This window comes from Cucumis sativus, chromosome 1 (genome assembly GCF_000004075.3).
Source record: "Cucumis sativus cultivar 9930 chromosome 1, Cucumber_9930_V3, whole genome shotgun sequence".
NCBI classification, from domain to species: Eukaryota; Viridiplantae; Streptophyta; class Magnoliopsida; order Cucurbitales; family Cucurbitaceae; genus Cucumis; species Cucumis sativus.
In genome coordinates, this window is record NC_026655.2 from 27389835 (window position 1) to 27406146 (window position 16312).

General features: G+C 27.4%; 1 protein-coding gene across 1 annotated transcript; it reads left to right on the forward strand.

Annotated features, from left to right (window-relative positions):
* The first annotated feature begins 727 nt into the window (after positions 1 to 727).
* Positions 728 to 7684, forward strand: LOC101214518 (cyanogenic beta-glucosidase). Its single transcript, XM_011661809.2, has 13 exons — positions 728 to 901; positions 1677 to 1746; positions 2081 to 2139; positions 2352 to 2427; positions 2595 to 2672; positions 2847 to 2934; positions 3780 to 4035; positions 4178 to 4293; positions 5630 to 5847; positions 6201 to 6232; positions 6438 to 6543; positions 6636 to 6738; positions 7312 to 7684. Exons 1-13 carry the CDS (start codon positions 737 to 739, stop codon positions 7478 to 7480), a joined length of 1536 nt encoding a protein of 511 aa, XP_011660111.2. The 5' UTR covers positions 728 to 736; the 3' UTR covers positions 7481 to 7684.
* Positions 7685 to 16312: the final 8628 nt, after the last annotated feature.

A 16312-nucleotide genomic window follows, 5' to 3' on the forward strand; every position in this document is an offset into this window, starting at 1 on the left:
TTTAAAGTCGAATAAGTCAATTTTATGTCAACAAAATACTGGTGTAGTTGGTGTTACATTTGAAGTATATTACTAATTTTGAAGTTCTTTTTTCTTAGAAAGAGATTTCACTATATCATATATTAAAGGATAGAGTGGTAGAATTTATTTTAGTATACTTCATTAGCATGATTTTCAATAATAAATATATAAAATTGAATTTTGAAAACTTCACACAAAACTAAACCTTGGAAACGTAAAAACTAAAAGTATAAACCATAAAGTTCTTAAAAACAGGCATCACACATGAATCATTATTAGTTTTAAAACTAAGAGTATCAACATTGCTTCTATCTATCTATATGTTATTCATTTTCCTTCTAATAATATTTTTTTAAAAATGCACACCAGTTCTCGATAGCTAAAAATAGAATTTTTCAAAAAAAAATTTAATAGAATTTTAGTATAAATTCTAATATCTTTTTTTAAAATGGAACTTTATCATCAATTTTAGACATTCACTAACAATAATGAAGGATATGATAGTATAAAAAAAAGAAGATGGAATTGAAAACTTTTTAAATGATAGGAACTAAGTTTAAACTTCAGATATAATAATATATTAAAAGTAAGGATATAATAAAATAAGGAAGCTTGGAAGCTTTGCTTCAATGGCTTTAATTTTCCCATCATCTTCAAGTATAAATAGGGCAAAGAAAGAGTTAGTTTTATCTCCAAATAAAAAAAGCTAAGGAAAATGGCTTCAAAACAAAGCCATAGTTGCCTTAGCTTTGTGCTACTTGTTGTTTTAATTGTAATTGCAAAGGCAAATGGAGAACCTTCCCATATCCCAATTGATGTTGTGAGAAGAAGTAGCTTTCCCAAAGGTTTTGTTTTTGGCACAGCATCATCTGCATATCAGGTGACAACAAAAAGAAAAAGATTTCTATTTCATTTTTTTAAAACAAAACTTCGAAATTAATGCATTCTGTTTTAGGAGGATGTGTTTTTGTTGATGATTTTGTATCTCATTTCAAGAAATTGAAAACAAATTTGTAATAGGTAAAAAAAGAAAAAAAACAATAGATTTGAACTTAGAATACTGTTTATTTTATTACTAAATTTGAGAAACTGTGTTCATATCATCCTATGTTATTTTTTGTTGTATGAAAATTGTTGTTACTATTTTTAGCCAATTTTGAATTAAGTTTGATAGATTAAATTATATTTAAAATCTATTAAAAGTCATGGACTAAAATTAATATAAAGTACATGAACAAATTTTCTAAGTATAGAAATCAAAATAAGATATGATAGCACCATGAAGTTGAATCAAGCTTTTAATTTAAAAAAGGGAAAAGAATTGAAAACAGATATAAGATAAAAGGTGAACCCAAGAATAGCAATACTGAGGGAACATGCCAATGATTTTACGTTGAAAAAGTATAGAGTTCTCATATGTTAATTATTAATTACCAATAAATTTTTAGATAAATCTATGCTTATTTGTTTGATTTATCTTCTACATATAAAATGCTTGGTGGACAATATAATAATTTTCATCAAGAGAACCAATATTTGCTATTAGTTTGTAAGTAGGAGCTTTGGTTATGTGTATTTGTGAGTGTGTGTATATATATTATATCATATGACTGCTTTTTAATTTTAAATTCCTTTCATAATTGATTAATTCATAGTTTGAAGGTGGTGCTTTTGAAGATGGCAAAAGACCAAGTATTTGGGATAACTATACTCACCAACATCCAGGTGATCTGTTTCTCTTTTTAGTTATCATAATTACCAATTACTTTACGACAATTAAGAGTGTTGGAGATAAGGAAAGTAGAGTTTTGAACTTCAACTATTTGAAAAGTTTCTTAATTATCTAATCAAATTCCACCAAAACCCTTTTCCTTATTGATCTTCTCACCCATAATAATTCAATCTTAACTCATTCAAGATAATTAAATTAAAAATTAACTTAAATTTTTGGACGTTAGGAATAATAGATGAAATATGTTTCAAAGAAGCTAAACTATTTCTTTAAAATTGCAGAGAGAATCTAAAAATTTGCTTTTTTTTTTTTTTTTTGAAATTGCAGAGAAAATCTATGATCATAGCAATGGAGATGTTGCAGTTAATCAATACCATCGGTATAAGGTAAGTAGAAGGAAAATATGTTTAGAAAAAAATTATTTTAAATGATAACATTGTTAAAAATATTTATTAATATAATAAAATTTCATAATCTATCACATCTATTAGTATATACACTATAAATCTATCAACATTTTAGTTTTATTTTGCTCTATTTGAAAAGTTTCATGTATTATATGTCTAAAAACTGATGTGGGTAATTGTTTATAATGCAGGAAGACGTTGCCCTAATGAAGAAAATGGGTTTTGATGCTTACCGATTCTCAATTGCGTGGTCTAGAGTTTTGCCAAGTAAGAAATTCGAAGTGTCAACTCATTTAAAGAAATCTCACTTGATTTGAAACAACATTTCTATTAAACAGATAACAAGACAAAAGAAAATCCATAGATAGAATGAATTTATATAAGTTCAATTTTTATAAAAGTAAAATAAGATGATTTCTTTACTATTTATACAGAGGGAAAACTTAGTGGAGGTGTGAACAAGAAAGGAATTCAATACTACAACAACCTCATCAATGAATTGCTTGCAAAGGGTGAGTATTATTGTAAAATCTTTCCAAAGCTTTCTTCCACACCTAGACAAAATAAATTAAAAAATGAGGTCTATAGCTCTATCCTATCCTATTTAGGGTTTAGGATAAAAATGGACTCAATCACCAAATTAATTAATTTGATTAATACTCAAGACTTTTGATTTGAACTTGTAGGCATTCAACCTTATGTCACACTTTTTCATTGGGACACTCCCCAAGCTTTAGAAGATGAATATGGAGGGTTTTTAGGGCATCAAATTGTGTAAGTACAAAAATTCCATATTTCTCTCATGCAATATTAAAATACAAAATAACATATTTTTAAGGACAAAGAAATTGTTAATAAAATAAATACTTACGAAAGAAAATTACCTTTCGATTTGAAGTTTATGTGAAAAGCTAAAACCTTTTTCTCCATATCGTCCAATATCTTTTAATTATTCTTTTAGAAGTCAATATTTTCCCAAACCTTTCCACTTTAGAGATGTTTACTAATTAACTAACTACTAAGTGATGCTTAGATTGGATTTAAATAAACCTTCCTTTTGGGGTTAATGATGAAAGAGGTTCATTAAAAAGTTGGTTACTAGTTCTATTTTTAATGATAATTTTTTTTTGGTTTAGACCCATTTGAAACCATTTGATTTTTCTTTTTGTTGTTAATTTGTTTTTGGAAATTAAGTCACACTGTTTGTATCTTTAAATTTCTTTATTTTCTTCTAAGATTGTGAAAACTAAGAAAAATTAGTTTTTAAAATTTCAATTTTCAATATTAGACTAATAATTCAATTATTGTAGTTTGAAAAAAAATGCAAACTCCTACAAGACATTGAGAAGAAATAGTGCTAAAAATTAAAGACGAAAAAAAAAAAAGTTATCAAATAGGACCTTATTTACTATGTACAAGTATTTAAATAAATATTTGAGTTCAACCCAAATAATTTATTTTTAATTATATTAAAAAAAATTGTACACATAATGGACTTTTTTTTTTCTTTCCTAGAAAAATAAACTATACTAAAATATTTTAAAATGAGTTATTGACTCTCAAAAGATGGAATGTTTGGGTGAAAATTCGATGTAACATGTTAAAAATCAATTTTACAGAAATGACTTTCGAGACTTTGCTGAAGTTTGCTTCAAAGAGTTTGGGGATAGAGTGAAACATTGGATCACCTTGAATGAACCATGGAGTTTTGCCATGGGAGGTTATGCCCAAGGAGCATTAGCTCCGGGTAGATGTTCTTCTTGGCAACCATTTAACTGTCTTGGTGGAAATTCTGGCACTGAACCATATATTGTTGGTCACAATCAAATTCTTGCTCATGCCGCTGCTGTCAAAGTGTACAAAACCAAATATCAGGTCTTTTTAACTACTTAACTCTCAACAATTGATTCTTGATTCAGTTTCAATAACCAACATATAATTAGGAGCACAAACTTTAATGTTTGCTTTGATCACTATAACATATATACATTCAAACTTATGGGATTTAATTTTGTAGGCTCATCAAAAGGGTGTGATTGGTATCACATTAGTGTCAATTTGGTATACTCCATACTCAAATAGTGAGGCTGATAAAAAGGCTGCAAATAGATCTCTTGATTTTGCTCTTGGCTGGTAAGAAAAATTTCTAGAGAAAAATTTCTAACATACACAACTATAGATAGATTTTGAATAACTATTTGGTTTTTTATTATTAAGGAGTAAAGCTATAACACATACATTGTTTAGATATTTCGTATTATTGAAATAGAGAAAACTATCAATTCTTATAAAATAAACATAATTATTTCATTCATTTAGATGAAACCTTTATGTTTATTAAATATGTAGTATCAAAATTACAGCTAAATTTTTTATTGATCTAAAGATATTGAATATAGAGATATAACATTTTAAAGAGACATAGTGACGGTTCTACGTTAACAAATTAGAGAATGCCTCATAATATTTATTAGATACATATGTGTTACTGTGTTTATCATTATTAATTGATTTTTAGATGAAATCGTATGTTTATCGAGTAATATACTTGTTTTTGTTTGTTATATCGTATTTTTTTGTACGAAAAGTTTTAACACTATTGGATTACCGTACTTCGTTTCTTTAATCCATAAAGGATCCCACCCCACACTAATACTAGTGAACTCTAATTTATATTCAAAAAATACATTGACCTACGTGACATACAATAAATGGAAGAATTAATAGAAGAATTATATGCTTTTTTTTTTTTTTTGCATAGCTTATAGTATCTATCATCTTCAACTTAAAAACTAGGCCAAATTTTGAAATCAGAACAATGCAGTTTAATTATTTCTGTTTTTAATTAGAATTTACCTAAGAATTAAATCAAACGTTTAATGTTGGAAATATATAAAAACCTGTGTAAAGGTTGTAAAAACCACAAATTAAATGGTTTTCAATTACAACAAAATAATCGTTATCAACGTTGATAGATCTTAATAAACTACAATTAGTGTCTATTAGTTATCATTGTCTACCATAGATAGACAATGACATTTTACTACATTTATAAATATTTTCAATAATTTTATCATTTAAAACAGCTCATAATACATATTTTTTTGCATATTGTGAATATGACAAAATTAGTGATACGACTATAGACGGTAATCATAAAGTTATCAGAGGATTATCAGACGATAACCACAGGATTATTAGTTTTTAAATTTGTCACTTTAGCAATTTAGAAAATAGAGTGTTATGTTTTTGCTATTTTTTATGTAAAGGTCCCCTTTTTAAAACAAAAATCGACAGTCGTAGTTTGTTTTTTTCTTGAAAAATAGTTTTTAGTTCTTGAAAATTTACTTTAGAATATAATTGAGATGTATGTTTTAGTTAGGAAAGGGAAGTGTTTATTAGCTTTAATATATCAGGAAATAACAGATGAAAGTACTAAATCAGTAAAATAAATATATGTACACTGCAGGTTCTTGCATCCACTAACCTATGGAGATTATCCACCTATAATGAGGGAACTTGTGAAGGAGAGATTACCCAAATTTACAAGGGCAGAAGCTGCTCTTATCAAAGGCTCAATGGATTTTCTTGGATTAAATTACTACACAACTAATTATGCTAAAGACAATCCCAAAGCACCTGGCCCTCAACCAAGTTACTTAACAGATTATAGAGCTGATCTTTCAAGTATGCATACATTACTCTAAACTATATAATTTCATCTCTCTTTTAATTTTAGGTAATGTTTCTTTGGTAAAGACTAATGGTCCATTTGTTGGAACCACTTGTCATCAAATTAGGTTTTTGCTTTTCTCCCCTATTAAAACATCTGCAAAGTATTTAATTTTGAAGTTCTGAAAACGTTTAATTTCTTTCTCAAGATATATAACAATTGATTTGTTTCAACACTCTTCTCAAAGTTTTCTAATTTTTTTAACTATATAATACTTTTGATCTAATTGTTGCAAATACAATCATGATTATATTGTTAATTAAAGTGTTTTTTTGATTGAATATTTTATAACGTTTTCGTGTTGCAGCTGATCGAAATGGGGTCTCAATTGGTCCAAAGGTAATTTATGTGCAAATGTTTCTTCATTTATTGCTTGGATACGATATATATAGTCAAATAATGAACCAAGATAATGGTAGATTAGTTTGTAAATATTTTCAAACAGTCATGTACAATAATTCCTCAAAATTCTTGCTATTCCTTATTGTCATCACATTTGAAAAGATCCAATCTAACTAATAACTGTTTTGATCGTGTTACATAGTTTAATGCAACATCTTGGCTTGCTGTTTATCCAAAAGGATTTAAAGATCTATTGATCCATACAAAGACCAAGTACAAGAATCCAATTATCTATATCACAGAGAATGGTATGTAACAAAAGAAGTATAATATTGTTTTAACAATTTCTAAAAATTACATATACATTGTATTTTATTAATTAAAAACCATATGTTTGTAGGATACCTTGATATTGAAGGTCCTCCACTTAAGGAAATGCTCATGGACAGACGTAGAGTGAAATACCATCATGATCATTTGATGGCTCTTAAAGAAGCAATGCAGTAAGTATATCAAAACAAAAGGATAAATACATACGTACATATACATTCTACTGTGGTTTAGAAAAACAAGTCAAATTTTGAATTAGAAAAATAGCTTTTAAAAGATTGTCTAAAGATGTAAATTATCGTAAGAAATAAAGAGAAAGTAAACTTAATTTTCAAACACAAAAAAAAAAATGAAATAATTATCAAACAATATGCATTTTGTTTATGAAAGAAACCAAATATATTTCAATATACTTAAATTGCAGGTTGAGCTACAAAAAGATGGATCCAGTTAAGACACATCATTGTTCTTGATTATATAAACAATATGTTTGTTGAGAAGAATTCTATATAGAAACAAGAAAAAAAGTCAAGAAATCAACTCACAATATTTATAAAATACACAGACCATATATTCTTCTCATATGCCATTGAAATTAAGATCGATAAAAGCTCAAGTTTTATCTTATGTCGTTCTAGTCTCAGTGATATTTGAGAAAAAGGAGTTTTGACAGAAAAAAAGTGAACATAGAAAGACACCATCTTAAAAATTTTCTCATGTGAGATATTGTTTGAAACTCATTGTAGGGCTGGTGTGAGGGTGAAAGGATATTTTGCATGGTCATTCTTGGATAACTTTGAATGGGCAAGTGGATATGTGATTCGTTTTGGCCTCACTTATATTGACTACAAAAACAATTTGAAGAGAATTCCAAAGCTATCTGCCAAATGGTTTGAAAATTTCCTCAAAAATTGAAGATGATCCATCACATTGAATTACATTGTCCCTCTTATTAATTTGTTGTTGTATTTTCATGCGCTTTCAATTTCATTAATAATGTATGAAGGAGTTGGTTTTCTTTAGTTTGAAATGGACAAAATGTATTGTTTTCTAATATATAATGTGGCAAGAGTTGCTTTTGCGATCAATAAAATAAACTTTATATGCATATTTAATTAACTTCTTGTTAATCTCTCTTGCTTTGTTCAATGCTCTTGCTTTGTTTCATTGTATATACAAAATTATTGATTGATATCAACAAATGATGAGACTTCACACATGTATATGAAACTTCTTTCGTTGCAATCATTCCATAAGATCCATAGATCAGTTGCAACAGCCACATTGAAGTGTATGATTCTCCTTGCATTGGAGTAGTTATTTTGGCATATTTTGGAGCAAAGTTCATGGACATTAATTCCTGCTATCATTTATCCACCCTGTCTGTGTTGCGATCTTCCTCCATATTTTCTTCGTGAAGTCACAATGGGTAAAAGTGTGGTCTGTGATTCACTGTTGCATTTACAAAGTGGGCACCAATTCAGATTGAGGTAATGATTTCGAAGCTTCTTTTGTAATACCTCTATAGAGTTTATGCTGTTGTGTGATAAATCTATTTCCGATGGGAAAGTCTCCCATAGAAACTTGCTTATATTTTGCCATGATCGATCTTTATTAGAGGGGATTTTCTTCGTTGTGGAAATGCCATAGCCATTTTCATAGTAACGTGGTGTTTGTGGTAGCCACTCTATTTATTCCCAGTCCTCATTTATCCTTGGGAGAAAAGTAACCATTCTCGAATTGACAAGGTGTGTGATGCTGCTTCCATTATGTTGGTTTTCGGTGTTGTCTTTCCACAAAAAATTCCTCCATATTCTTTCTATGTTTTTACACAGATTTTGAGGCTTTGTAAACTAATAACATGTAAGTGGGTAGGCTGGACAGAATTGATTGTATTAGAGTCAATTTGCCCAGGTACGTGAGAGTATTTCCAATTGCTTAGCTTTTTTTCAATATTGCTTTTTGAGATTTTTTCCCAAAAGAAGGCAAATTGTGGTTTTCCTCCAAGAGGCATCCCCAGATAATCAATTTGGGAAGAAAGTGAGGTATGCCCCATCCGTTTGCCACATCTTTGGCTCTATATATCTCTCTGTTAACGTTGATTGCAGATATTAATTGTGGATTTCTTGAGATTAACTTCTAGTCCTGTAGCCATTTCAAATGATTTGATGATGAATTTAACATTGGTTATGCTTGCATCATTGTCTTCCACAAGAATAAGAACGGTCATGAGCGAAGAGAGAAGGTGTGTTAAGTGGCAGTCTTCAGAGAAGTATATTCTTCTTATCTTTCCTTTCTATTTAAGGTCGTGGAAAATGGAGCTGAGATTGTCCATAGCAATGACAAAAATGAAAGAGGATAGTGGGTCACCTTGTTTAATGCCTCTGTTCGATTTGATACGTCAATGAGGCTTTCCATTAATGATTACAGAGTATTGGACACTTGAGAGCATGCCTTTATCTGATTTCTTCATTTCGGTGGGATATCCTTTCAAACATGTATTTATTTTATGAAGTCCTAGCTTGATTTTCTCAGAGGCTTTCTCAATATCCGCCATTGCGTTTTTTAACTCTTTAGTAGTCAACTACTTCTTTTACCATTAGTATAGGTTTTGTGATTTGTCTCACTTTAACAAACGTCATTTGATTTTCTCTGATATGGTGGTATGCAGAGTTTTTTTGCTTACAAAATAGTATTTTTGTCATAACACTTGTCATGTAGAGTTATTGCTGGAAATGAAATATTCTTGTTGGTGCATTTCCAGAGATCTTGAAATGAAATATTTTTGTTGATACACCTATAGTTAGGTTGTTTTGTTAGAAAAGTTAGGCTAACTATACATGTACGTATTATGGTTCCCATTGATATTATATATGTTAAAATATTATTAAACGTTCTTTGATGAAAATTAAAGTTAGTTCATTCAATTGTTCAACAAGTGTGATCTCTTGCATTACTTATATACATCTGGCTTCAAAACAGGTGTACGAAACAGTATGAAGATATTTAAATATATATAATTTTTTTAAAAATAAACAATAAAAACTTGACTTGCAAAACATGTCAAGAATACATACATTCTTGACATGCAAAAAATGTCAAGACTTCACATGTACTTAACGTTTATAAACTGTCAAGTATAACTCTACTTGACGCTTAAAATCAGTCAAACAAAATCACTTTTATTCTTGACACTTGATTACTTGACGCTTAAAAAATGTCAAGTAAACTAATATACTTGACGTCTTTTACCTGTCAAGTAAACTGGTCTTACTTGACATTTAAAAATAGTCAAGTATACCTTCCTTATTCTTGACACTGGATTACTTAACACTTTTAAAAGCATCAAGTAAACATTTACTTGACAGTTTTTAAGCGTCAACTAAGGTCGGTTTTGTAGTAGTGCTCCAAACACATCTTATCATAACCCAAGGTTTATCATAATCCTAACCTTTCATAACCCAACCCTTCCCCCGATAAGAATTTGTTTTTTAATTTTGCAATTTGCCTAATAATTCAACTCTTATACTTAATATACAAATTGTTAAAAATATTTATAAATTATAAAAACATTTTAGATTCTATCAATGACAGATACTGATAGACTTCTATCAGCCTCAATATCTATCAATGTCTATCATAATCGATAGAATATGAAATTTTATTTTAGTTTGTAAATATTTTGGTTATTCTATTCGTACTATATCTAAAAATGTCTCTAATTTAACATTTTCACAAACATCACCGGGATTACACATGCAGAATTATAGCTTGGTGTCTCCCATTCAAAAAAACAAATTGTCTTTTAGTTGAATGTCAATATCCCAATTAAAATAGGGCTAAAAGAAAAATCAAATGATATTTTCAATCAACTTATTTCCATGGCAATTAATAACTTTGAAACTTTGACATGTTGATTAATATCCACAAATTCACACCCTTTCTTAGAGGAAACAAGCAGGTTTAGGAGACTGAGGAGTGAGGCTCCATCACCCATTTATCACATTCACACCCTTTGGATCAACCCACATTCCCCACCACATTAAAACATGATATAAACAAAATTATATGATCTCAATTTTCTATTCTTACACATTCAACCACAATAATAATAATAATAATAATATAGAATTTGTGAGAGAGAGTTTTGTAGATCTAATTTCAAGGATTCAAACACATTATCTAAAACTCAAATTGCAAAATTTGATCAAAGAAGTGAAAAGAGAGTGAGGTTGGAGGATTTTTTTTAGACCATTTTTTTTTAAATATAGCAAAAATGTATAGTTAAATTTCAATTTTATTACTGACTATCGTCCGTATCTATCATTGATAAAATATGAAATTTTGTTATAATTTGTAAATATTTTCGATAATTTTGTCATTTATAATAATTTTCTTAATAATAATTTTTTTATTTTTAAAAATATTGTTCTAAATGATTAAACTGTTGAAAATATATTTACAAATATAGCAAAATATCACGTCTATCAATGATCTTGATATACTATTTGGTTCTTGTATTGTAGTTTTTTTTATAGTATATCACTATAGTAATTTTTTTTTTTATATTTGTAAATATTTTGATATATTTTGTGATATTTAAAAACAATCCTATTTGAAACTTTTTCAATTAAATATTCAACCAATTTTGTTAATCCAAAATCTAAAATGGAGCATTTTCAAATCAAATTATTGAGATCATGATTATTCAATTTTGTACTTACTTTAGAAACTAACTTCACACAAACTACAAGTCTAATTCATATCTAAAAATTTAAAATGAAAATGTTATAGTATATTTAATTTTTTTTCATCAACATTTTTCTATTTGAGAAAATCAATTAGTAAAATAATTAAAAGACATCAAATTTATATCTGCATCAAGCAAAAGACAAATCCACTTAAAAAAATTATTCAACAACATATTAACTCTATATTTTCTTCCCTCGCATCCATCTCCCTGCAAGGGTGAAAATTATGAAAGTTGATATTAGAAAATGAAAATGAAAATTGGAATCATTGAACACGAGGAATTTGGATCTAAAATACAGGATAATTATAATAGATAGTCATTTGAGGAATAAAAATTAAGGATATAACAATATTTTTAAAAAATTGCAAATATAACAAAACTATCGTTGATAGACTCGTATGACCTATCAGTGATAGATCAATATTTACAACATAGTCTATCGGTGATAGACGTGTATCATTGATCGAATTTGACAAATTTTGCTATATTTGCAAAAATTTTAAAAAATTATTATATACTTAGTTATTTTGAATGTAATAGCTAAATTTGTAACTATCCGTTAAATATATACGGTGGTAGGGCGTTTCCATGCTTATCTATCTATAAATACTATACTTCCAAATTACAATGTCTTTCAGCAATGTAGCGTGAAACATGACACTGCAAACCTAACCATTATTGACCTCCCAACAAAATAAATAAAGTTGTTAGACCTATATAAATACAAAAATTTAGACTACAACTTTTGCATTTATGGTATAGTACTGTATAAAAATTAAATCACCTTCAAAAGTAGTTGAAATTCAACTTCTAAACTTTCAATCGTAAAAATTTGGCCTCTAAAATTGGATTCTCAGGTTTAATTACCATAGTTTCGAGGCTAAATTATAAAAAAAACTCCAACTTTGTGCTTTGGGTAAAAAATACCTCTAAACTTTAAAAAGTTAAAAAAAATGCTCTTAAACTTTTGAACTTTTGAAAAGATTAAAAAAATATCCTTATTATTAGTTTCGGATGAAAACGGTTAGAGTTTCATAAATACCCTTAAACTTTAAAGAGGCCGTTGCAAAATATAGCAAAATGAGTTTGATAAATTAGGCTCATAGCACCTCACTTTTAGATTTACAAAAAAGAAAAATGCAAAGTTACAAACCTACCCTCTAAAATTATAAACATTTTTACGCATCACTTGATGTGTTTTTTATACATTTGTTATGCTTTGCTAGTACACTCAATGAATTAAAATAATACATGATAAACATCATTGGTTTGCTACACCTGATTATATGTTGTTGATACATTTATTAAACTTTGCAAATAGCACTCAATCAATTAAATATACTAATGCACTAAGCATAGTATGTTTGTTACGTTGTATTGTCGATACACTTGTTACGGTTTGTTCATACACTTTATGGATTTAATACCCTCACTAAGTTTGATACACTTAATACACTACTGATAAACATTTTTTAGATAATTATCTTAATGTTATTTAATTAGGTTTAAATAGAGGAGACTTATTTAATTAAACACAAAATTGAATGTTTAAGCCATGAATTAGACATAAAACGTTATTAACATGTATAGGTATTTTAGTTAACCTAATTAGTTTTTGGTTTTAGTCTAAACATTAAACCTATAATACCCCTTCCATCTCTAAGTTTTTTCTTAGCTTTGTTATCTAGTTTTACCAACATTTCAAAAACTAATTCACTTTGAATTAAGAAAAAAATTAAGTAACAATATTTACAAAGTATAACAACATTATCTGTATTTATCAATGTCTATCACTATCTATCATTGATAGAATATGAAATTTTGTTATATTTTATAAATATTTTAATTCTATTATTGTTAATGTGAAAATGTACAGACATCCCATTATATAACCAAATTGTCTTTTAGTTGAATATGGGGATATTCCAAAATTAGGGCTGAAAAGAAAAATAAAATAATATTTTCATCACACAATAAATAATTCATAATTTTAATAATTATTTTTATGAGTTTGTAGATATTTCCAAAGTATCAATCAACTTATTTCCATCACAAATAATCTCTATAACTTTGACACTTTGATATAATATATCCACATTCACACCCTTTGGATCAACCAACATTCCCACCACATAAACAAAAGAAAATTAAACAATCAAAACTAGATGATCTCAATTTTCTATTGTTACACGTTTTAATTGTCTTTTCAAGATTAATGTATTGTTAAAGCACAATTCAACCACAATAATAACAATATAGAGTTTGTGAGAGAGGTTTGTAGATTTAATTTTAATGATTCAAGCACCGAATCTAAAACACACAAGATTTTTAAATATAGCAAAATGAATCATGAATTTTGTTATAGTTTGTAATTATTTTTAATTTTATAATAATTTTATTTAAAAATATATTGTTTTAGGTGACAAAACTATTGAGAATATTTACATACATAACAAAATATCACATCTATCAACGGTCTTGATATACTACTATATGCTTCTTCTATCGCGATACAAATAGTAGTCTTTTGACAATCTATTTCTAATAGAAAGTAAATTATTTTTATATTCGTAAATATTTTGATATATCTTGTTATATTTTCAATTATCAAATAAGTTACCGTTAAATTACCAATAATCAATTTTGTTAATCAAAAAGCTAAAACCGAACATTTTAAAATCAAATTATTAAGGACATAATTATCCAATATTGTATCCTAGAATCTAACTTGATACAAACTTCAAATCTAATTCATATCTAACATCAATGTTATAGTATTTAATTGTTATCATCAATGTTGTTTTGTTTGAGAAAATCAATTAGTAAAACAATTAAAAGACATCAAAGTTATATCTACATCAACCAAAAGATAAGTCCACTTCAAAAGTTTATTCTACAATAAAATATATATTCACTCAATTTTGAAACTCGTTAGAAGTGAATCTTTAATAGAATGAATTCTCATCACAAATTTAAAAGTTATAAGCCTTTTGTTATAATATGTAAGGATGAAAACTATAGATATAACGGAACACCAACCAAAATGTTTACAATCGTGTAACAAAATCAAAAAATCTATCAAGTTGATCACTTTTTACATTATTTCAAATTTGTCTTTGTCGTTTTTGAATTTCACGCGGCTCTGATTTTTTTCTTCTTTCATCTCCATTTCCTTTCTTCTCTTCTTCTACAATTTCTCTTTTATATATTTTTTGAAATATGATATTTGTTTTCAATCAATCATCAATCTTGTATAATTTTTTTCAAAGTGTTATTTGGTTCAACATCCTATACCAAATATAAAAGATTTTGATACACAACCTAGAACAAAAAACAGTGAGATATTCGTACATGATCGTTTAGATTTGGTACGCGCTCATGAGTCATTTCCTACACGATTGAATGTAATGACCAAAAAGAAGAATTACATGCAGTGTGATCAATTAATCGCATGTTAACTGGTGTAATTTTTTTCTTTTTTGTATTTTCTATTGTGAACGTGTGGACCTTTACTCGAACATTACAACCGCAATACTAGAAAATGAAAATGAAAATGGGAAATATTGAAGAAAATGAACATGGAATAGTGAAATTATATGGTGGTAGGGCCTTTCAATAATGGTTTATCTATACATAAATACTATACTTCCAAATTCCAATGTCTTTTAGTAATGTGGCGTGAAACACGGGTATTTGCAAACCTAAAAATTATTGACCTCTCAAAATATTGATAACAATAATTAAAATAATTATTGACCTTAATAAATACCAAAATTTAGACTACCAACTTTTACAATTATGGTATAGTACTATATACAAAATAAATAATAATTGCAAATTGAACTTTTGAACTTTTGAACGTTTGAAAATGGTAAAAAAATATACATACAATTAGTTTTGGATGAAAATTATTAAAATTTTATTTAAAAAATAATAGCCGTTTACTATATATTAAAAAGTTCTATAAATATCCTTAAACATTAAAAAAAGTTCATAAATATTCTCATTAATCAAAATTTATTAGAATTCAAAACAAAAACAAAAACTTTATTTTAAAACTATAATTTAAATTTAAATTGATAGGTTGATATTTATATCCATATTTTCACATTTCATTGGATTCAATAATAATAAAAGGGGTGAATCGTAGACAAATCTACCAACTAGAAGAAATAAAGATCAAAATGACACTAATATAATATAATAATAGATATGTTTACCTATTTGAAAATAATAAATATTTATTTACTACTTAAATTTTATTTTTTGAATTTTTTTTCATAGTTTTTTAGAAATTTCCATTGAAATGGAAAAACTATGTAATATTAAGATTTCAATATATACCCATCAACGTCTTGGTTAAAATATAAAATTCTCATAAATCTCAGAAATTTTCTTGATAGTTAAATATATTTTTTATTTGACAATTAACTGTATTTTAATTATAATAATAACTATTTTATGTTGTTTGCATAGTCAAATAAATTTTAAACTATGGTTTCAACTTAAAAGATGATGCATGTTGTGAGGTGACTACAACGAAAACTTTAACTTTTTTACTGGGAATTAAAGAGGTTATAAAATGGGGCAATCGGATGTCAGGATTGAATCAAAATCATTAACTTTAATCTAAGAATTAAAATCAAACCGTTTGCTAAACTCTATGATTGGAGTGATGTTGTGAACAAATTCAAGATTGGATATGTTGATAGGATATGAAATATGCTATCTATTTTCGCTTAATTCAAGCTCATTTCGTGATTGTACATTCTTGAATATTGGATATTATTTAGGTGTTTAGCAATTCGAATGTAAAATGTGGTGATTACGTCATTTTGGAGCTTATTCGAGCAATTTAGAGTCAAACAACATCAATCGACACTACAGTGCGATGATTACAACATTATAAGATATCGAGGATGATCTCCTGACGCTTAAAAACGTTAGCGGGAGATAGGGTGTTGGGAGAGACCATATCTCCTAACACCGAATAA

What these genes read in the sequence shown, in the direction of transcription:
- LOC101214518 (XM_011661809.2), top strand. Translation starts at nt 737, where the DNA reads ATGGCTTCAAAACAAAGCCATAGTTGCCTTAGCTTTGTGCTACTTGTT. An exon ending in TTATAGAGCTGATCTTTCAA is followed by an intron (nt 5,848 to 6,200) that starts GTATGCATACAT and finishes TTCGTGTTGCAG; the next exon opens with CTGATCGAAATGGGGTCTCA. An exon ending in GCTCTTAAAGAAGCAATGCA is followed by an intron (nt 6,739 to 7,311) that starts GTAAGTATATCA and finishes AACTCATTGTAG; the next exon opens with GGCTGGTGTGAGGGTGAAAG.